The 24,029-nt window shown below is 38.6% G+C and overlaps 1 protein-coding gene across 1 annotated transcript in view; it reads right to left on the bottom strand.

The window, feature by feature from the left end:
• FAM227B (family with sequence similarity 227 member B) overlaps window positions 1–24,029 on the bottom strand; it is a 343,918-nt gene that overhangs the window by 16,028 nt on the left and 303,861 nt on the right. The window contains exon 14 of the mRNA XM_023539060.2: window positions 21,805–21,965. Within this exon, the coding sequence (XP_023394828.2) occupies window positions 21,805–21,965 (161 nt within the window). The remainder of the gene's footprint in view (window positions 1–21,804; window positions 21,966–24,029) is intronic.

The raw sequence follows: 24,029 nt of genomic DNA, 5'->3' as shown, positions 1-24,029 counted from the left end.
AAAAGAGAAGAAAATAAAAACTGTAACTAGAAAAAAGAACCAGATCTTACAAGCAATTCTGTAATTGTCTCTGGCTCAAGGTGGCTGCAAAACGCTTATACTATAAAAAAAAGAAATTTTTTTTTATTTTTTATTTTTTTTATAGTATACATGCACTTATATACTTAGTAAAACAAAACCCTTTGTTCCCCAAGTTCTTTTAAGAAAATATTTTCAGTTTTCTTTTTTTTTGAACTGGGCCCTCAACTCTTAGGCAGCTGGCAGAGTTTGTGGAAGGAAGAAACTTAGCAACCTGCTCAACAAATTTAGATTAACTTCAATTAAAAAATCAACTAAAAATAACATAATAATCATATAAAAGCCTCCTCTTTCCTACTGCAAAATCGAAACACTTGACGGATCCTTTATCCTCCTGGGCTTCTGCAATGTTTTTCTGCTCATAATGCACTGTACTAAGTACGTTTTAAAGGTATTTTTTAAAAAATTTAAAATCTGGTCCTTTAAGGAGTCCTTGGGAACCTAGTAGGGGAGTTATCGGGTTGTTTTATGTAATTGACAAATATTTGCATCAAAGGGAATTAAATAGAAGGGCGTCCATGGATCAAAAATCTTCTGATTGGAAAAAGGCAATCAAAGAATTACATACACATCAAGGTTGTTTATGAAGTCATTGACCCATGCAGGGCACAGGCAGAGAGTGGCAAGGTGTCTTTTATGGGCTGAAGCCATGCTGTGTGAAACAAAAAGCTGTATGACACTGAAAGTAGTTTATCTCTGAGCAAAGACAAAGAAAAAAAAGGTAAGACAAAAATAGGAAAAAATCCAACTAAGAAAAACCAAAATAAGAAGGAAGGATTTAAGAGTTCAGATGAGAAATTAACTTTTTTAGTAGTTTTCTGGGATGAATGAATAATGAAAGGATGAATAAGGTAATATATAATCTCTTGAGCCCCTAAACTTCTAAAATTAGAAGGCCACAAGAGTCAAACCAAAAGAAAGTTCTGTACGTGTTGGCTGTCTGGTATCCCAAACTGACATGTCGAGTTCTGTGAAATAGATTAAACTTTTAGTCTTATTCTGGTCAGTGCTATCCACACAACACTCTGTGATGATGAAAATGTCCCATACCTGCACTGTCGAGTTGGTAGCCACAAGTCACATATGGCTAGCGAGCACTTAAAATGTGGCTAATAGGACCGATGAGCTGAATTTTTACTTATATTTAAATTTATTAATATTTATTTATTAAATTTAAATAGTCACATGTGGCTCCCTTCCGTTGCCGTCAGGTTGATTCTGACTCATGGCAACCCTACATGACAGAGTAGAACTGCCCCACAGGGTTTCCAAGGAGTGGCTGGTGACCTTTGAACTGCTGACCTTTGATTAGCAGCCAAACACTTAACCACTGTGCTACCAGGTCTCCCACATGTGGCTAGTGGCTACCACATTGGATAGTACAGTTCTAGAATGATGAAAAAATGTAATAAATACCTAACTTTTTATATTTTTTGAGGTCTCTTGGTAGCACAAATGTGCTCGACTTCTAAATATTTCTTTAAATCTTGCCGTAAGTAGTATACGTTTTTATTTACACAATGTAAAATATCATTGACTAGCTCACACATTAATCTTGGTTTTCTAAACTACCTAGCTAGGTAGAGCTGTTCTTTTTCCTTGGAGACAGCTATCAGGGTTATAAGAATAGTGAAGAAAAGAAGCTTTCTTTAATAGGGTAGTTATGCAAAGCTGAGTATCCAAAGTGAGGGCAAATGGTCCGTCGTCTAAAATAACTTGTATTGAGAATCCCCACAAGGGCACTACGATTTGCCTTTTTCATACTCCAGTTTTTCACCTTAGTAGGTCTTCCTCCTAATGCTTTCTATAATCCCTAAAACATGGGCAACTACTTATTGATCTAGGATGAATATGTCTTTTGATTTCCTAACTGCTCTCTGGGGATGTGGGAACCAAAGACAGGGGGACTAACCTCTCACTGTAACCTCCAGTGATTAACAAAATTGACATTGATGGGTGCACTAAGCTCCAGTGCTTTTCCATGTCTGTTTGTTTCTTTGCCTCTGGTTCCCCATTCTACTTTCTCCTCTCTTTGATGCGTCCTTCTGGTGAGATTTTCCTAGGTCTTGATACTGCGTTATGTAGACACATGTAATTATATGCAGTTACAGCAAAAAAAAAAAAAAATTTTTTTTTTTTTTTTTTTACAGCAAGGAATTGGACTCTCCTTTGTTGCTAATTCCATAGAGAAAAGCAACTTTTCCATTTTCTTCCGGACTAAGCTTCTCTTCAAGATGTCCTTGAGCAACACTCCAAGCACCTCATTTATGTTTTAAATGGTGCCCCGATTGCTTCCAGAAGAAGCAAAAAAAGCATACTATTTCTCTGTAGATTCCATTTATTTCCAGGCAATGGAAGTGTGCTTCTTTAGTGCTTTGCAGGTGGTCAGCTCTCCTAAAAGTCACTGAACTGCAACTTTTGGACTTGAAGAGAGGGGGAGAACTGGAATTGCCCAGGCAAACGTGGGAGGAACGTTAGATAACACCTCTGTCTTAGGTGGAGTGACAAGCTTGTGGACAAGGTAAAACAATAGATAATGAGTAATCTGAAGGCAGGGAATACAGTCACATATTTGGCACATATCACAGTACCCGCACATAGTAGGTTTTCAGGGTATGTTTGTTAAGTGACCCACAGGGAAAAGCCTGGACTCTCAAACCACATAATGAAGGCATATCCGGGTTATGGTTTTTATAGTATCAAATGATGTCTTACCACAGCACATTAAAAAATATTTAATTCCCATTTTCTCCCTGCTTCCATTTAATGGACTATTGATCTAGAAGAAAATAGGGAGCAGTCAATGGATTGTTTTCTCTTAATCCTCGTCACTGTATTAAATAATACTGGAAACAAACATTCTGTCCCAGGCTTGATCCTCTGGGAAGCAGACTCAAAGATGGAAATCAGTGTGCAGGAGGTTTATTAGGGAGTGTTCTTGGGATCAACACCTGTGGAATGCAAGGCGAGGAAGTAACAGCGGCAGAGGTAGAAGGAGAATTGTGGGACAGCATCAGTGGAAGTCTCAGCTGACCCTGTAAGGGGTTCTGAAGATGGGATGATCCTTCAGAGTTGAACTGAGTTGGGGCAAGGGGGCCAGACCCTTATATCGCACCCCTCAATGGATATGGGCTACCCTGGGAAGGTGGCATGCTCTAGTTAATTATTGTTCCTAATGAACGACCCAAAATTTAGTGCCATGAAACAACAGCCATCATTTATTATTATTATCTCTATGATTGTGTGGGCTGACTGGGGGTAGCTAGCTAGGTGGTTCTTAGTCAGGGACTTTTATATAGTTGCAGTCAGATTGTGGCTAGGTTGGGAGTCATCTTGAAGGCTTGTCTGGTGGCTGATGCTGGCTGTGGCAAGGACCTCAGCTGTGGCTGCCAGCTGGAACACCTATTCATGTGGCCTCTCCATGTGGTCTGAGCGTCCTCGTAACGTGGCAGCTGTTTCCAAGAGAAAGAATTTCAAGAGCAAGAGAGAGCCAGGCAGAAGCTGTAATGCCGTTTATGATCTAGTCTAAGAAGTCATTCTCTTGGTTGAGAAGTTACAAGGATTTGCCCAAGTTCAAGGGGAGTGGACACAGATCACAACTCCCGATGGGAGAAATGGCAAAGCCACGTTAAAACTAGATGGGAGACATTATTATGGCCACTTTTGAAAAATGCAAACTGCCATTGGAATCACCTTCAGTGGAGGCAATCCTTGGAGGGCACTGGCAGCTGAGGACTTTCTGCCATCAGTGCTCCCCAACAGCTGAAGGATATGTTCTTTATTCCTGAAGGGAATCTAGGCGGCAGAGCAGAACATCCATCATATGTATTTTCCTGTCTTACGTTAAAAAATTCTGGGGCCATACATACTTTTCTGTCCCTATGTTTAACAATACTGAGAATAAGCAAAAATAACTTGGCTACTTCCTCCTGGAAATGCTTCTTCCTGGAAGATATGACTGCGAACCAGCTAAAATAGCTTGCTCACGAGGCTCGCTTCAACACCTTTGCTTCAATTCTGCCCGCCAATCCAAGTTAAATGTCAGAAACTGCCCAATCCCAAGTACTTCTCTGCCTTGCAAGACCTGCTTTAGAATCACCCAAATCAAGCTCTAAAGCTCCATAAATATGCTCCCTAAATTCCCCCATTTTGAGACACCACTAAAGCTCTGTTAAAGCAGCGTTCCGTTGCTGCAGTCAGCAGTTATCCTGGCGGTCCTTAGAGGAGTCAATAGCTCATAACAGCGAAGCTGTTGTCTAAGCATTCTTTTTCTTGTCTTTTTTTTTTTCTCTACTCCTTAAAGAGTTTAATGTACAAGAGAAGTAGGGGGTATACACTGAAAAGTCACACACTCCCCTCCCCAAAAGTCAAACCCATTGCAGTCAATTCCTACTCATGGTAACCCCATGTGTGTCAAAGTATAACTATGTTCCATAGGGTTTGTTTTTTTTTAATATATACTTAAAAAAAAATTGTTGTTGAGAATATACACAGCAAAACATACACCAATTCAACAGTTTCTATATGTACCATTTAATAACATGGATTACATTCTTCCGGTTGTATAACCATTCTCAACCTCCTTTTCTGAGTTTTTCCTCCCCATTAACATAAATTCACTGCCCCCAAGGTTCCTTATCTAATCTTTCTAGTTGCTGTTATCAATTTGATCCCTTACATATATAGTTCTTATCCATAGAGTTTTCTTTTTTTAATAATTTTATTGTGCGTTAGGTCAAAGTTTACACTGCAAGTTACTCATTTGAAAATTTATACATAAATTGTTTTGTGACATTGGTTGCAATCCCTGCAATGTGACAGCACTCTCCCTCTTTCCACTCTGGGTTTGCGTGTCCATTTGTCTAGTTTTCATGTCGCTTCTTGCCTTCTTGTTGTCTATTTGTTCTTGTATGTTTGAAGAAGCACATTCCTCATGTGTGTTATTGTTTGTTTTTATAGGCCTGTCTAATCTTTATCTGAAAAGTGGGCTTCAGGAGTGGCTTCAGTTCTGAGTTAGCAGGGTCTCTGGGGGTCATAGTTTCAGGGTGTGTCCAGTCTCTGTCAGACCAGTAAGTCTGTTTGTGTGTGAATTTGAATTTTGTTCTATATTTTTCTCCTGCTCTGTCCAGGACCCTCTACTGTAATCCCTGTCAGAGGGGTCGGTGGTGGTAACCGGGCACCATCTAGTTCTTCTGGGCTCAGGCTGGTGGAGGCTGTGGTTCATGTTGTCCATTATTCCTTTCGACTAATATTTTCCTGTGTCTTTGGTTTTCTTCATTCTCTTTTGCACCAGACCGGATGGGACCAATAGATGTAACTTAGATGGCTGCTTGCTAGCTTTTAAGACCCTGGACACTGCTCCTGTAGAACATTTTCTTTATGAACTGTTATGCCAATTGACTTAGATGTCCCCTGAGACTATGATCCACAGCCTTTAGCTCCAGCAACTCAATCCCTCAAGGTGTTTGGATGTGTCTAGGAAGCTTCTATGACTTTGCCTTGGGCTCATTGTGTTGACTTCCCCTATATTGTGTGTCTTCTTTCCCTTCACCGAGGGGACACTTGTCTACTACCTAGTTAGTGATTTCTCCTCTCTACCCCTCCCCTCCCTCATAACCATCAAAGATTTTTTTTTTCGTCTTGTGTTTAAACCTTTTCTTGAGTTTTTATAATAGTGGTCTCATATAATATTTGCCCTTTTGTGATTGACTTATTTCACTCAGTATAATGCTCTCTAGATTCATCCATGGTGTGAGATGTTTCAAGGATTCATCATTATTCTTTATCATTACATAGTATTCCACGTGTGTATGGACCATAATTTATTTATCCATTCATCTATTGATAGGCATTTAGGTTGTTTCCATCTTTTTGCTGTTGTGAATAGTGCTGCAATGAACATGGGTGTGCATATGTCTATTCATGCGATGGCTCTTATTTCTCTAGGATATATTCCTAGAAGTGGGATTGCTGGATCATATGGTATTTCTATTTCTAGCTTTTTAAGGAAGTGCCATATAGCTTTCCATAGTGATTGTATCATTTTCCATTCCCACCAGCAGTGCAAAAGAGTTCCAATCTCCCCGCAGCCTCTCCAAAATTTATTATTTTCATTTTTTTAATTAGTGCCAATATTCTTGGGATAAGATGATATCTCATTGTAGTTTTGATTTACATTTTTTAGGAAACCCTGGTGACATAGTGGTTAAGTGCTAGGGCTGCTAACCAAAGGGTCGGCAGTTTGAATCCGCCAGGTGCACCTTGGGAACTCCATGGGGCAGTTCTACTCTGTCTTACAGGGTCGCTATGAGTCAGAATCAACTCGACAGCACTGGGTTTGGTTTTCTTTTTTTAACGGCTAATAATTAAGCATTCTTTTTCTTAGTATAACCTCAGGAGAACTTGGTTCTACAGTGAGTTGAAAAAATGAAAATATCATTATTTCAGGGAAAATTTGAACTTTCTACACTGATGGTGTAGAAAGTCAAATTCCCCCAATAGACAATAAATTCTCAGAGTTCAAAGGGACTTGAAGTTCATCTAGTTTAAGCCAATGGGGAAAGAGGCCCAAACCTGGGCTCAAATTAGGGTAAAAAAAGTTTTTTTCTTATATAGCTGAAGAGGCCCCTTCACTTCAACCAAAAATTTGAGGTTTCTTCTCTGCATCCTCACTTTCATTCTCCTCCTCCCCTAGCCTTAGATCACGTGTCCTGATTTTCCTCTTTTCAGACCACTAGAGGAAATATCAGTGCTTCATCATGTTTCGGCGGAGGGAGTCTTTGTCTTTGTGTTACCACTGTTTTTAGGACTGTGTGTTTGGAACAAAAATATATTTTAAAAGACCTTGTATTCCAGCAAGATAATATCTGGTTTCCATTATCTGAAAGGTCTCATTAACAGATAATATGGTAATGCCCACACCCTGAGTTTTGAAGTTGAAGGAAAGTGGGGATTAAATTTTTTGGAAAAATCTCATAAAATATAAAACAAATTTCCTAATAGCATAGGCCTTCCTAGTCACTTCCCCCTGAGCATTTTAGAAAGACTGGAGGGGAAAAAAGTATTTTATCTTTTCTTTACTAGAAAAATAACCAGATGGATGGTTCTCATTTAAAAGTTTTTTTGTCAGACATTTGTCTTTTAGCTAATTTATCCTTTAAAAATGTGATTGTAGGTCCTTAATCTATACCAACTAGTCATTGAATTGAAATGAATACTCCAACTATAGTAACCTTAGTAACAACTTACAAGTTATTATTCCTATATTGGCTACTAAGAAAAAAATCTATATGGGCATGTATGACTAAGATTATTGGGCATCTTTATTTAAATAATGTGAAAATAAGTTGCACATGGTTTTAAAGAGTTTCCTGCGTGAAGGTGGAGTGTTACACAGAGTTGGTGACCTTTCCTGAGTCTCAGAGTTTCTTCCTTTTCTTTTGTTTTCACTGTTAACTATTTGCTTCTTCCATGTCACAAGTAATTCACAGCAGATGATTTCTTTGCATAGCTTTTATTTTTATGCCAGTGTAATGTTGATCTATCCCACATTATTTTCAATTGTAGAGTTTAAATAGTCCTTCCCTAGACAGTTTTTACATTTTGAAAAAGTCTGTATATGCTTTGTGTTTGTGGGAACATGTCTTTCAGTAACATAACGCACTCATTACGACACAGCATTGAGTTCAAATTTTTCTAAGCTGTAACAAAATGTGAAAGAGAAATACTTTAGAAATAGGGATTCAGCCTACAGAATTTTAACAGGACCCACACTACACTAGCATTTTATTCCTAGTTTTCAATAATTTTTGTTTCACATATAAAAAATTATTAGTCTTTGAGTATTTCTTTGTTAGTTTACTCTCAACACGTAAAGGACTTGAGGTGGTTTACAAAAATACAAAGTGTGAAGAGAAAATCAGGCACCCCAATGCATTCTGCACAAGATTCTGGACAAAGACGCCCTACACATTCAGCTCTGCCTCCTAGAAGTCAGAGTTTTCCCGTTTTACTCATAATTCTAATACTAAGTAATCAAGTTTTTAAAAAGAAATTGAAAGAGCATTCATAAAATAATTATTCACATTTTCCACTAATAATGATTATGGTATTTTACTGGTAAAGAATTTTATTGTTTTCCTTATAAATGTGTATTACGAACCATGGCAGAAGACATGAGCACTGACGTGATTACAGTCGCATTCAGCCCCTCGCCCCCCTCCACACATCTCCAGTCTGCTCAGTGTTTACCTGCGAATACCCAGACATTGACAGTACAGTGTGCCCTCCCTCTTGCGACTTGGCCAATCACTCTGCCTCAATAAAAATACCAGCTAGGATATTAAATTTATTTTTAAAATATCTGTTCCACAAAACTGATTTAAAATTGCATAGTGATCAAATATGATATTGTTCTGTATTTAAGCTTGTTTAAGAAATTATGTAATAAGATCTCTTACTAAATAAATAAAAGGATTTTGAAATAGAATATGCACGGTCATGCAATATTAAATGCCTGGAGGAAAAAGTACCTCAGTGATTTAATGCAGGATTAACTAAAAATTTAAAATAATTATTTACCTCAAGTATGAGGAGTGTATTATCACGGAATCCTTTCTCATGTCCTCTGTAGTCTTCTCTGCCTCCTAATACCCTGCCCCTCCTCCCAATAACTGTGATTTTCCTTAAAAGCTTAGAACGTGCCCTGTTGTTCTGCAGCTATGCATTTCCCTTCGGTAAACAATTTGGTTCTGCAGTGTTTGAGTGCTTAGGCTCCAAGTGTCCTCAGGCAAGTTACCTAACTTTTCTGTCCATCAGTTTTCTTATCTATAAAATAAGGATAATAATAGTATGTATCTCAGAAGTTTCCATGAGAATTGAACAAATTAATAAATGTATTTAGAACAATGCCTGCTATACAGTAACTGCTCAATACATTAAAAAAATTTTTTTGTTAATGTGACTTCCACAATTAACTCTGTACCAATGACTCCCAAATTTCTATCTATATCCCTTTAATTTTCTTAATTTTAATTGTAATGTCAACTTTTGTTGAAAAATAAAATTTGGTCTTATTTATATGTGGTTGTTGTTGTTAGGTGTTGTAGTATTGGTTCTGACCCATAAGGACCCTATGTACAACAGAATGAAATGCTGCTGGTCCTGTGCCATCCTCACAATCATTGTTATACTTGAGCCCATTGTTGCAGCCACTGTGTCAGTCCACCTCCTTGAGGGTCTTCCTCTCTTTCGCTGACCCTCTACTTTGCCAAGCATGATATCCTTCTCCAGGGACTGGTCCCTCCTGGTAACATGTCCAAAGTACATGAGACGATGTCTCGCCATCCTTGCTTCTAAGGAGCATTCTGGCTGTTCTTCTTCCAAGACAAATTTGTTCTTCTAGCAGTCCTTGGTATATTCAATATTCTTCACCAACACCACAATTCAAAGGTGTCCATTCTTCTTCAGTTTTCCTTATTCATTGTCTTTGTATGCCCATGAGGCAATTGAAATACCATGGCTTGGGTCAGGAGCACCTTAGGCCTCAAAGTGATGTCTTTGCTTTTTAAGACTTTAAAGAGGTCTTTTGCAGTAGATTTGCCCAATGCAATATGTCGTTTGGTTTCTTGACTGCTGCTTCCATGTGTGTTCATCATGGATCCAAGTAAAATGAAATCCTTGACAGCATGGGTCTTTTCTCCAGTTATCATGCTGTTGGTTATTGGTCCAGTTGCGAGGATTTTTGCTTTCTTTATGTTGAAGTGCAATCCATGCTGAAGGCTGTGGTCTTTGATCTTCATCAGTAAGTGCTTCACTTTAAGTCCTTTTTACTTTCAGCAGTCAAGATTGTTAACGACTCTTCCTCCAATCCTGATGCTATGTTCTTTTTCATATAGTCCAGCTTCTCAGAAGCTAGTTTTTTTATATGAAGCCATGCTATATTTACTCATCAGACATTTATTTAACACTATCATATGCCAGATACCGTTTTTTAGGTGTCAGGGATATGGATGCAAACAATTCTTTTTCTCTATCAGGTGAGAAACACAAGTAAACGAATGGCTACACTAAGTGTGATAAGTATTTGGATTGAGATGTGGGAACTATGGAAATACTGGAGAGCGTCATTTAAGTCAGAATGCTGTTCAAATATTGTATTAATTATCTATTACTGTATATATATAAAATCAGCGGAGTCTGACCTCCAAAACGGAAAAAAAAAGGTTAAACCAGTGCTAATATTATGCTAATGCAAGGGGAAGAAAAAAATAAGTTCTATGATTACTTTTTTTTTAATTTGTATATAAATCTTTAAATGGAAACCTAATTTTTTTTATATAACTTTTATTAAGCTTCAAGTGAACGTTTACAAATCCAATCAGTCTGTCACATATAAGTTTACATACATCTCACTCCCTACTCCCACTTGCTCTCCCCCTCTTGAGTCAGCCCTTTCAGTCTCTCCTTTCTTGACAATTTTGCCGGCTTCCCTCTCTCTCTATCCTCCCATCCACCCTCCAGACAAGAGTTGCCAACACAATCTCAAGTGTCCACCTGATATAATTAGCTCACTCTTCATCAGCATCTCTCTCCCACCCACTGACCAGTCCCTTTCATGTCTGATGAGTTGTCTTCGGGGATGGTTCCTGTCCTGTGCCAACACAAGGTCTGGGGAGCATGGCTGCCGGGATTCCTCTAGTCTCAGTCAGACCATTAAGTTTGGTCTTTTTATGAGAATTTGGGGTCTGCATCCCACTGATCTCCTGCTCCCTCAGGGGTCCTCTGCTGTGCTCCCTGTCAGGGCAGTCATTGATTGTGGCCGGGCACCAACTAGTTCTTCTGGTCTCAGGATGATGTAGGTCTCTGGTTCATGTGGCCCTTTCTGTCTCTTGGGCTCTTAGTTGTCATGTGGCCTTGGTGTTCTTCATTTTCCTTTGCTTTTTTCCAGGTGGGTTGAGACCAATTGATGCATCTTAGATGGCCACTTGTTAGCATTTAAGACCCCAGATGCCACATTTCAAAGTGGGATGCAGAATGATTTCATAATAGAATTATTTTGCCAATTGACTTATAAGTCCCCACAAACCATGTTCCCCAGACCCCCGTGCTTGCTCCGCTGACCTTTGCAGCATTCATTTTATCCCGGAAACTTCTTTGCTTTTGGTCCAGTCCAATTGAGCTGACCTTCCATGTATTGAGTGTTGTCTTTCCCTTCACCTAAAGCAGTTCTTATCTACTGATTAATCAATAAAAAACCCTCTCCCACCCTCCCTCCCTCCCCCCCCTCGTAACCACAAAAGTATGTGTTCTTCTCAGGTTTACTATTTCTCAAGATCTTATAATAGTGGTCTTATACAATATTTGTCCTTTTGCCTCTGACTAATTTCGCTCAGCATAATGCCTTCCAGGTTCCTCCATGTTATGAAATGTTTCAGAGATTCGTCACTGTTCTTTATCGATGCGTAGTATTCCATTGTGTGAATATACCACAATTTATTTAACCATTCATCCGTTGATGGACACCTTGGTTGCTTCCAACTTTTTGCTATTGTAAACAGAGCTGCAATAAACATGGGTGTGCATAGATCTGTTTGTATGAAGGCTCTTGTATCTCTAGGGTATATTCCGAGGAGTGGGATTTCTGGGTTGTATGGTAGTTCTATTTCTAACTGTTTAAGATAACGCCAGATAGATTTCCAAAGTGGTTGTACCATTTTACATTCCCACCAGCAGTGTATAAGAGTTCCAATCTCTTCTCAGCCTCTCCAGCATTTATTATTTTGTGTTTTTTGGATTAATGCCAGCCTTGCTGGTGTGAGATGAAATCTCATCGTAGTTTTAATTTGCATTTCTCTAATGGCTAATGATCGAGAGCATTTTCTCATGTATCTGTTGGCTGCCTGAATATCTTCTTTAGTGAAATGTGTGTTCATATCCTTTGCCCACTTCTTGATTGGGTTGCTTGTCTTTTTGTGGTTGAGTTTTGACAGAGTCATGTAGATTTTAGAGATCAGGAGCTGGTTGGAGATGTCATAGCTGAAAATTCTTTCCCAATCTGTAGGTGGTCTTTTTACTCTTTTGGAGAAGTCTTTAGATGAGCATAGGTGTTTGATTTTTAGGAGCTCCCAGTTATCGGGTTTCTCTTCATCATTTTTGGTAATGTTTTGTATTCTGTTTATACCTTGTATTAGGGCTCCTAGGGTTGTCCCAATTTTTTCTTCCATGATCTTTATCGTTTTAGTCTTTATGTTTAGGTCTTTGATCCACTTGGAGTTAGTTTTTGTGCATGGCGTGAGGTATGGGTCCTGTTTCATTTTTTTGCAAATGGATATCCAGTTATGCCAGCACCATTTGTTTAAAAGGCTATCATTTTCCCCAATTAATTGACACTGGTCCTTTGTCAAATATCAGCTGCCCATACGTGGATGGATCTATGTCTGGGTTTTCAATTCTGTTCCATTGGTCTATGTGCCTGTTGTTGTACCAGTACCAGGCTGTTTTGACTACTGTGGCTGTATAATAGGTTCTGAAGTCAGATAAAGTGAGGCCTCCCACTTTCTTCTTCTTTTTCAGTAGTGCTTTGCTTATCTGGGGCTTCTTTCCCTTCCATATGAAATTGGTGATTTGTTTCTCTATCCCCTTAAAATATGACATTGGAATTTGGATCGGAAGTGCGTTAAATGTATAGATGGCTTTTGGTAGAATAGACATTTTTACTATGTTAAGTCTTCCTATCCATGAGCAGGGTATATTTTTCCACTTAAGTATGTCCTTTTGAATTTCTTGTAGTAGAGCTTTGTAGTTTTCTTTGTATAGGTCTTTTACATCCTTGGTAAGATTTATTCCTAAGTATCTTATCTTCTTGGGGGCTACTGTGAATGGTATTGATTTGGTTATTTCCTCTTCGGTGTTCTTTTTGTTGATGTAGAGGAATCCAAGTGATTTTTGTATGTTTATTTTATAACCTGAGACTCTGCCAAACTCTTCTATTAGTTTCAGTAGTTTTCTGCAGGATTCCTTAGGGTTTTCTGTGTATATAATCATGTCATCTGCAAATAGTGATAACTTTACTTCCTCCTTGCCAATCCGGATACCTTTTATTTCTTTGTCTAGCCTAATTGCCCTGGCTAGGACTTCCAGCACGATGTTGAATAAGAGCGGTGATAAAGGGCATCCTTGTCTGGTTCCCGTTCTCAAGGGAAATGCTTTCAGGTTCTCTCCATTTAGAGTGATATTGGCTGTTGGCTTTGCATAGATGCCCTTTATTATGTTGAGGAATTTTCCTTCCATTCCTATTTTGGTAAGAGTTTTTATCATAAATGGGTGTTGGACTTTGTCAAATGCCTTTTCTGCATCAATTGATAAGATCATGTGGTTTTTGTCTTTTGTTTTATTTATGTGATGGATTACATTAATGGTTTTTCTGATATTAAACCAGCCTTGCATACCTGGTATAAATCCCACTTGATCAGGGTGAATTATTTTTTTGATGTGTTGTTGGATTCTATTGGCTAGAATTTTGTTGAGGATTTTTGCATCAATGTTCATGAGGGATATAGGTCTATAATTTTCTTTTTTTGTAATGTCTTTACCTGGTTTTGGTATCAGGGAGATGGTGGCTTCATAGAATGAGCTGGGTAGTATTCTGTCATTTTCTATGCTTTGGAATACCTTCAGAAGTAGTGGTGTTAACTCTTCTCTGAAAGTTTGGTAGAACTCTGCAGTGAAGCCATCCGGGCCAGGGCTTTTTTTTGTTGGGAGTTTTTTGATTACCGTTTCAATCTCTTTTTTTGTTATGGGTCTATTTAGTTGTTCTACTTCTGAATGTGTTAGTTTAGGTAGGTAGTGTTTTTCCAGGAATTCATCCATTTCTTCTAGGTTTGCAAATTTCTTAGAGTACAATTTTTCATAATAATCTGAAATGATTCTTTTAATTTCATTTGGTTCTGTTGTGATGTGGTCCTTCTCATTTCTTATTCAGGTTATTTGTTTCCTTTCCTGTATTTCTTTAGTCAGTCTAGCCAATGGTTTATCAATTTTGTTAATTTTTTCAAAGAACCAGCTTTTGGCTTTGTTAATTCTTTCAATTGTTTTTCTGTTCTCTAATTCATTTAGTTCAGCTCTAATTTTTATTATTTGTTTTCTTCTGGTGGCTGATGGATTCTTTTGTTGCTCACTTTCTATTTGTTCAAGTTGTAGGGACAGTTCTCTGATTTTGGCTCTTTCTTCTTTTTGTATGTGTGCATTTATCGATATAAATTGGCCTCGGAGCACTGCTTTTGCTGTGTCCCAGAGGTTTTGATAGGAAGTATTTTCATTCTCGTTGCTTTCTATGAATTTCCTTTTTCCCTCCTTGATGTCTTCTATAACCCAGTCTTTTTTCAGGAGGGTATTGTTCATTTTCCAAGTATTTGATTTCTTTTCCCTAGTTTTCCTGTTATTGATCTCTAGTTTTATTGCCTTGTGGTCTGATAAGACGCTTTGTAATATTTCGATGTTTTGGACTCTGCAAAGGTTTGTTTTATGACCTAATATGTGGTCTATTCTAGAGAATGTTCCATGTGCGCTAGAAAAAAAAGTATATTTTGCAGCAGTTGGGTGGAGAGTTCTGTATAAGTCAATGAGGTCAAGTTGGTTGATTGTTGTAATTAGATCTTCCGTGTCTCTATTGAGCTTCTTACTGGATGTCCTGTCCTTCTCCGAAAGTGGTGTGTTGAAGTCTCCTACTATAATTGTGGAGGTATCTATCTCACTTTTCAATTCTGTTAAAATTTGATTTATGTATCTTGCAGCCCTGTCATTGGGTGCATATATATTTAATATGGTTATGTCTTCCTGATCAATTGTCCCTTTTATCATTATATAGTGTCCTTCTTTATCCTTTGTGGTGGATTTAAGTCTAAAGTCTATTTTGTCAGAAATTAATATTGCTACTCCTCTTCTTTTTTGCTTATTGTTTGCTTGATATACTTTTTTCCATCCTTTGAGTTTTAGTTTGTTTGTGTCTCTAAGTCTAAGGTGTGTCTCTTGTAGGCAGCATATAGATGGATCGTGTTTCTTTATCCAGTCTGTGACTCTCCGTGTCTTTATTGGTGCATTTAGTCCATTTACATTCAGGGTTATTATAGATAAATAAGTTTTTAGTGCTGTCATTTTGATGCCTTTTTATGTGTGTTGTTGACAATTTCATTTTTCCACATACTTTTTTGTGCTGAGGCGTTTATCTTAGTAAATTGTGAGATCCTCATTTTCATAGTGTTTGACTTTATGTTAGTTGAGTCCTTACGTTTTTCTTGGCTTTTATCTTGAGTTATAGAGTTGTTATACCTTTTTGTGGTTACCTTATTATTTGCCCCTATTTTTCTAAGTAAAAACCTAACTTGTATTGTTCTATATCGCTTTGTACCACTCTCCATATGGCAGTTCAATGCCTCCTGTATTTAGTCCCTCTTTTTGATTATTGTGATCTTTTACCTATTGACTTCCATGATTCCCTGTTATGTGTATTTTTTTTTTAATTAATCTTAATTTGTTTGTTTTTGTGATTTCCCTATTTGAGTTGATATCAGGACGTTCTGTTTTGTGACCTTGTGTTGTGCTGATATCTGATATTATTGGTTTTCTGACCAAATAATATCCTTCAGTATTTCTTGTAGCTTTGGTTTGGTTTTTGTAAATTCTCTAAACTTGTGTTTGTCTGTAAATATCTTAATTTCGCCTTCATATTTCAGAGAGAGTTTTGCTGGATATATGATCCTTGGCTGGCAGTTTTTCTCCTTCAGTGTTCTATATATGTCGTCCCATTCCCTTCTTGCCTGCATGGTTTCTGCTGAGTAGTCTGAACTTATTCTTATTGATTCTCCCTTGAAGGAAACCTTTCTTTTCTCCCTGGCTGCTTTTCAAATTTTCTGTTTATCTTTGGTTTTGGTGAGTTTGATGACAATATGTCTTGGTGTTTTTCTTTTTGGATCAATCTTAAATGGGGTTCGATGAGCATCTTGGATAGATATCCTTTCGTTTTTCATGATGTCAGGGAAGTTTTCTGTTAGGAGTTCTTCAATTATTTTCTCTGTGTTTTCTGTCTCCCCTCCCTGTTCTGGGACTCCAATCACCCGCAGGTTATCCTTCTTGATAGAGTCCCACATAATTCTTAGGGTTTCTTCATTTTTTTAAATTCTTTTATCTGATTTTTTTTCAGCTATGTTGGTGTTGATTCCCTGGTCCTCCAGATGTCCCAGTCTGCATTCTAATTGCTCGAGTCTGCTCCTCTGACTTCCTATTGCATTGTCTAATTCTGTAATTTTATTGTTAATCTTTTGAATTTCTACATGTTGTCTCTCTATGGATTCTTGCAACTTATTAATTTTTCCACTATGTTCTTGAATAATTTTTTTGAGTTCTTCAAGAGTTTTATCAGTGTGTTCCTTGGCTTTTTCTGCAGTTATCCTAATTTCATTTGTGATATCTTTAAGCATTCTGTAAATTAGTTTTTTATATTCTGTATCTGATAATTCCAGGATTGTATCTTCATTTGGGAAAGATTTTGATTCTTTTGTTTGGGGGGTTGGAGAAGCTGTCATGGTCTCCTTCTTTAAGTGGTTTGATATGGATTGTTGTCTCCGAGCCATCACTGGGAAACTAGTTTTTCCAGAAAATCCGCTAAAAAAAAAAATGCAGTCTGATCCCTATCAGAGTTCTCCCTCTGGCTCAGGCTATTCGGATGTTAATGAAGCCGCCTGCGTCCAGTCCAAATCCCGGCGGGACGGTTCTCCGGCTGGGACGCTGCTCTTCCTGCTCCAAGACCAGTCACTGCCTCCCGGGGACTTCTCCTACCGGCTGCGTCCCACGCCGCCCGCAGAACCGGCTGGTCCCCCTCCCGGGGTTAGTTCAGGGGGGTGGAGCAGCTCTCTGTGCTTGTGCCGTACCTGACTGGTACGCTGGCTCCAGGCTCTGGAAACAATCGCTGCTTCCCCGTATTAGTTCGTTCTCCGTCTCTAAATCTGTGTTTGTTGTTCAGGGTTCGTAGATTGTTATGTACGTGATCGATTCACTTGTTTTTCCGTGTCTTTGTTGTAAGAGGGATCCGAGGTAGTGTCTGCCTAGTCCGCCATCTTGGCTTTGCCCTGATTACTTTTAAAGAACTGTAAATTAAACATAACTGCATTATAACTACATAACTAGCCTCAAAACTATGCAGCTTAAAACAACAAACTTTTATTATTGCATAATTTCTGTGGGTCAGGAATCTGGGCACAGCTCAGCTGGGACCTCTGCCTCAGGGTTTCTCACAGGTCTGCAACTGTGGTGTCCGTAGGACTGCAGTCAGTTAAGGGCTTCTTCATGTGGTTATTGGTGGGATTCAGATTCTTATATGGGGGTTGTTGGACTGAGGGCCTCAGTTTCTCACCGGCTGTTGGCTGGAGGCCTTCTTCACTTTCCTGATGCTTGGACTTCTCCATAGGGTATCTCACAACATGGCGGCTGGCTGTCCCCAGAGTGAAAACTCCAAGAGAATGAGCGAGAGAGGGTAAGCAAGATGGATGTCAGTCTTTTTGTAACTGAGTTTCAGGTGTAGTGTTCCATATGACTGCCATCTTGTACTCATTGGAAAAACTCAATAGGCTCAGCCACACTCAGATGGAAAGGATTACACAAGGGCATGAATATAAAAAGGTAGGGATCACTGGGATCTACCTTACAATCTGCCTGTCTCAAATACCAATTGCCATTGAGCCAATTCTGAGTCATAGCAGCCCTAAAGGACAGAGTAGAACTGCCCCATAGAGTTTCCAAGGAGCACCTGGTAGATTTGAACTACCAACCTTTTGGTTAGCAGCCGTAGCTTTTAACCACTACATCACCAGGGTAGTTCGAATCCACTAGGTGCTCCTTGGAAACTCTATGGGGGCAGTTCTACTCTGTCCTATGGGGTCACTATGAGTTGGAATCGACTCAGTGGCAATGGGTTTGGTTTTTTTGGTCTCTCAAATACAAAGAATTACAGTTGTCTATTTGTTATTATTCCTCTCCTCCTCTTCCTCTCTACTTTCTCCCACTCCCTTACTGTGTTTAGATGCACTTGCTGTAAGGGGATGTCTCTCCACTTCAGGAAAGCTATAGGACTCCAGTAAGTCCAGAGAAAACTACTAAAAATGCTTCTTTTTTTTTTTTTTAAATTGTACTTTAGATGAAGGTTTACAGAAAAACTAGCTTCTCATCAAATAGTTAGTACATATATTGTTTTATGACATTGGTTAACAACCCCACAACATGTCAACACTCTCCCTTCTCTACCTTGGGTTCCCAATTACCAGCTTTCCTGTTCCCTCCTGCCTTCTAGTCCTTGCTCCTGGGCTGGTGTGCCCCTTTAGTCTCATTTTGTTTTACGAGCCTGTCTAATCTTTGGCTGAAGAGTGTACCTAGGAAAAATGTTTTTATGCCAAATGTTTCATAGTAAAACCTGAGTGAGACAGAAATAAATTCAATGATCAAAGAATCATCTATATTTATAGAAAATCTGGATGCAAATTTTACTAGCAGCTATCAATATCTTGGAGAAAATGTTATTGGGCTCTGCCATCAACCCCTGGTAGCACACTCAGAGAAAATTCTGGTCCGGATTGCTATATATCAGGAAAGCAAGCATGGCTCAGGAATTAGAAGGGTCTGCTGCCGGCTCTGTTGCACGAGTCATCTGGGCAAGCTAGTTAACCTCTTGGGCTTCGGTTTCCTCATCTGTAAAGTGGTGGTGGGTGCTGTCACAGCACTGTTGTCATTCACCGCAATAATCCGGAGGAGGAGACGCTTTGAAGAATCGCAAAGTGCTGGTGAATATGGAGTATCATTATTTTGTTCATCATTAGGTCTAGACACACTTTTCCTTACAGTGGGTATTATGTTTCACCAGCTCACAAAGCATCATAGGCAGCCCCATTACTTTCCAGAGGGTGATTTCTTTCAAGTTTTTGTGGGATGAGACCCTCTTCTAAAGGTTTCATGCCTTAGACCTCTATTTTTTCTCTTCCTTGACCTCACACACACTCACAGTGTTCCAACATCCTTGAAACCTAGTGGTACAAATTCTTCCACAGCCTTTGGACAAATCTATGCCCATTAAAAAGGTAAACACAATCTAAGATCAACATTTTAAAATCACAATAAAATTTAGTTAAAAATAAATCTATTATGAAAGTTTTAAATACTAAGAGCTAATCAAATTTCACTTGGAAACTTTTTTTGTTTGTTTTGGATATCCAAGGTTGATGAGAATCTTTGCATCATTACTTTAATTACGAATCTGAGAACAGACTGCTTTAGCCCTATAGTTTGCTTCTTATTTGCATTCCCAGGCTGTCCAAGTTAATTCCACGTGCTTGTGGTCAGTGAGGCTCTGGAGGTTGCCTTGAATGAAACTGGGAAGACGGAGTGTCCTGGGAAGAGTCTTTAGAATTTGCTACAGCAGTGGCAACCTGTGTCCTATTAGTAGAAGACGTTTGAGTACACCCCCACATACAGAATTTCAAATTTATAGATTATTTACACATCAACCTGTATTTTATATTATGCACATTACAATAGCTATTGTAGTAAGTCCGAGGGAATTCAAGGCTGATCAGGGAAAAGACGCGACTACAAGATAGCAGCATTGCCTAACAAGGTATTTATTGGGGGCGTTGCATTGACAGCTGGATTTAGGGGCAGTGTTCCCAAGGTAAGCAGTGCAGAGAGCCACCAGAAAGGGAAGAAGACATGAAAAACCCCAGAGAAAAGGAGAAGGGGGTGCTTACATGCACCTCAAGTGATGTCCTTCTGCAACAAAGTGGGGGTTCTTTGGATCAGAGAGCTGCAAAGGACAGCAGCATCCTTGCGTCCTTGGAACTACAGGGTTTTATCTTACCTAGGGCTAGTAGGGAAACCCTGGTGGTGTAGTGGTTAAGTGCTACAGGTGCTAACCAAAAGATTGGCAATTCAGATCCACCAGGCGCTCCTTGGAAACTCTGGGGAGCAGTTCTACTCTGTTCTGTAGGGTTGCTATGAGTCAGAACCGACTTGATGGCAGTGGGTTTTATGGGTCCTGGGCTAGCAGATGTTGGGTGCAGTTTTGCAGAGTATGTATATATGTAAAGGCTCCAAGTGGCTAAAAATCTGCTTTTTTTGGCTATTAAGAAAAACAAGGGGATGTTTACAAATTTTGGTTTGGCACTGGCAGACTTTTTGGGCTAATGGGCCTCAGCTTGCTATGAAGATGTAAACAACCTGGGGCCAATATATAGAGACCATTTTTGACTCAATTATGTAATATATATGAAATCTAGAAATAGTTAAATGAAATTAAAATATTTAAAAAATAAATTTTAATATATTTCATTTATTAATGGCACACCAAACCTTTTGTAAAGATTTGTGGCAATATTCCAGACAGTTTGTTTTTAAGTACCTTTCTAATTAAAACGGCATCGTACTATCATTATGAGTCAATTTTGACTCATAGTGACCTTATAGAAAGAGAGCAGAACTGTTCCATAGGGTTTCCAAGGAGCACCTGGTGGATTTGAACTGCTGACTTTTTGGCTACAGCCATAGGAAGCCATAGCTCTTAACCACTGTGCCACCAGGGCCCTATACTATCACTAAAATTGTTCGTATTGCTATTTACAATAATGACATAAATCCACATTTTAATACTCTTTTTGAAAATTTTGGTTTATTATTTTTTTTACCTACATATGTCTGAATGCATAGGATCATCATTTATTCCATCTCTTAATGTGGCTGAAAGGAACTCCTTCAAGAAGTATTCTACATATATGCATTTTTTTTCCATTTATTTTGCATTATAAATATTATCATAAATTCAGTTTATTTTCAGGAGACTTTTTAAGCTGTTAGTCTATTACTGAGCATTAGTTTAGCTAAAACTAGATGATATACTCTATAACCCTGCTTAGCTCGCCAAAGAAAACAGCAACATGTTGTGAGGCTGAGAAAACAGAACACGAGCAACACAGTACGACACAAACCGAGATGTCAACAGAGTGAGGATTTCTGTTTACTAAATATTAGTAAAGTTGAACTTAGTTCTTATTTTTAAAGATAGAAATAGATATAAGTAAAAGTCCAAATTGTTTTTTTCTCCAACCAGGGCTGTGTACCCTGCGACTTGGGGCCTCTGTACTAGATGTATTCCTTTGGGGGTCACTGAAGTCCCCAGTGAGGCTGGGCCGGGATGGGTGGATGGTGAGGGAGCATGAGGTGTAAGTAGGCAGAACCCCAAGCTCCCATCCCTACAACAACCAAAGAAGCACCAATTCCATGTATTTTATAAACTGAGCTTTCTGATGAATTTCCATTTGAACAAAGGTTTCCACATGTTTGAAAACTCTCTCTGGAGAATCCTAGAAGCCTAGGACCCACAGTTCTGACAAGTATCTGGAACTGAACACTGAATGGTAAAATTGTAAAGGTAGTCATTTACCAGAGAGCAAATAAACCAGTTTTATAAGTTCCTGGGTTTTTATTTTTTATTACATGAGAAATTATAGCCTTAGATCTGAAAAAGAAACTGCTTTAGCTAAACACACTAAAAATGTTCTGAACATAAGTAAGTGCTGAATAAATGCATTGGTAAAGAATGCATTCAATTTTTTTTCTTAGTTGAGACATTTACTAAAAAATTTTAATATTTTAGAAACAGATAATATTAAAGCAAAGCTTAAAAAAGGATATGGTTCTTGGCATATTTCAGTGAGTTTAATCTTTGTTTGTCTAGGCGTACTGGCAATACCAGCCAGCTCATGCATCTTAAGATAATATAAAATCAGTGGACTCTGACCTCCAAAATTGAAGAGAACACGGTTAAACTCTGGACCAGCGCTAATATAATGGGACTGTATGGGGAAGAAAAAATCAGGTCAATTATCACTTTTAAAGAGCTGTAAATTGACATAATTGTATAACTATAGATAAAATTCTATTTGATATACGGAAATTCTGCAAAGCATCTTATTAAAGGAATTTACTAAAATATGAGTCTGTGAGTCTACACAGTAGGCTTTCAGAATCTTTGAGTTTATCAGCAAACGTGAAGATAGGTCAATAGAGATTATTCAGTCTGAAGAAGAAGAACAACAACAATAAACTAATGGAGAAAAATAAACAGAGCCTCAGAGAGAGGGACAGGAGAAAACATATGAAGAAATAATGGCTGAAAACTTTCCAAATTTTATGAAAATGCACCCAAGAAGATCAGTGAACTCCAAACAGGATAAATTCAAAGAGAGCCACACCTTGAGATGTTATAGTGAAAGTGCTGAAAGCCAAAGCCGAAGGGGAAACCTTCAAAGCAGCGAGAGAAAAACTCCCCATCTACAAGGGAACGTTAGTCAGATTAACAGCTGAATTCCCATTAAAACAATGAGAACACCAGCCAGAAGCTAGCAGAGAGACAAATTCAAAGTGTTGGTGGAAAAAAACCCGGGTCAGCAAAGAATTCTGTGTCCAGAAAACAACCATAAATAAAATTAATCCAAGATTCTATTATTGACTCCTATGGGGCAAAAGGAAACCCTGGTGGCACAGTGCTTAAGAGCTACAGCTGCTAACCAAAAGGTCGGCAGTTCAAATCCACCAGGTGCTCCTTGGAAACTCTACGGGGCAGTTCCACTCTGTCCTATAGGGTGGCTATGAGTCGGAATCGACTCGACGGCAATGACATTTTTTGGGTTTGTGAGGGAAGAGGCCAGAAGAGCAACTACTTGTATTTTAAGTCTTTCCTCAATTTTTGTAATAATTAGATGAGAGATTTAGTATTAAGTCCACTTTCCACTTCCGTGGGGAAATAAGATTTTCTCCTCATTTGCTGACACAGAAAGTTCTCTGGTTTCTTTTGCTAATGGTCACCTGTTCATTCTACATGCTCTTATAAATAATATGCATTTCAGGAATCCTAACAGTTCCATAATTATTTCACATAGTGGTGGGACTATCATAATCAAAAGCAATTCTTTGATGATGAAAACAATGTCAGTATCGGATGTGTTTGCTATGATGCCAATAACTTTTCTCATCTTAATATCCCACAGGAACTCTCATCATGTTAAATCTGGCCTGATGTTTAAACCACATGCTAAATCAGCCCAAGCTGGGTTAAAAGAAGACCTTGCCTGTCCAGAGAGATGGTTTGTGACAATTTTTCTACTTCTGTCTTGGGTCTAGTAAGATAGAAGTTCTATCTTACAGAAATTCTAGAAATAGACATTTCTGTTATTTTTATGCGGTTATTAGCTATTAAGTCCGTGAAGGCACAGTTCACAGCTCCTGTTTCCTCTAGGAACATCCCTCATTTTTAAAGGTAGTCTGGCCAGGCAAGAGCAGAACTAGGTTTAAAGAAAATGGCAGAAAAACCTCCGAGAACTTTAAGATTCCATAAAACAAGACTTTTGTAGTCAAAAGTAATCTCAGCAGTAAATCTGAAGAACCAAACGACCCTCTAAACCTTGGGAGGGTTATAAGCGGTGAACTAGAAAGTCCAAGGTGTATTTTGGTGCTCGATTTTTCTACTAATTTCTTAAGGGATAATGGTTGACAGTCACTGGAAAGCTAAACTTTGGTTTTTGAGGTTTGAATGTGCGTCCATCCAACGCTCACATACTTTCAGTGACAGGGAATCCACAGGCACCTGTTCAACATTTGGACACTCTGATGTTCAGAAAATTCTTTATATTGAACTGAAATCTGTCTCGGGGTGTTTTTAGCTATTGGTAAAAGTTGTACTTGTTTGAGCCACATAGAAAAAGGCTCATCCCTCTCTACATGTTATTACGGCTCCAGAATCTTCCATTTTCCAATGAAAATCCGTTTAAATTTTTTGACCATTGCTCAAGCAGTATGGTTGCAGAGCTCTTCATCATCCAGGTTACTTTCTTCTCAGAACACTTCTATGTGTCTACACC

This window comes from Loxodonta africana, chromosome 10 (genome assembly GCF_030014295.1).
Source record: "Loxodonta africana isolate mLoxAfr1 chromosome 10, mLoxAfr1.hap2, whole genome shotgun sequence".
Classification (NCBI taxonomy): Eukaryota; Metazoa; Chordata; class Mammalia; order Proboscidea; family Elephantidae; genus Loxodonta; species Loxodonta africana.
Note: the sequence above shows the minus strand (reverse complement) of the source record. Positions and strands in the feature narration are given on the sequence as shown.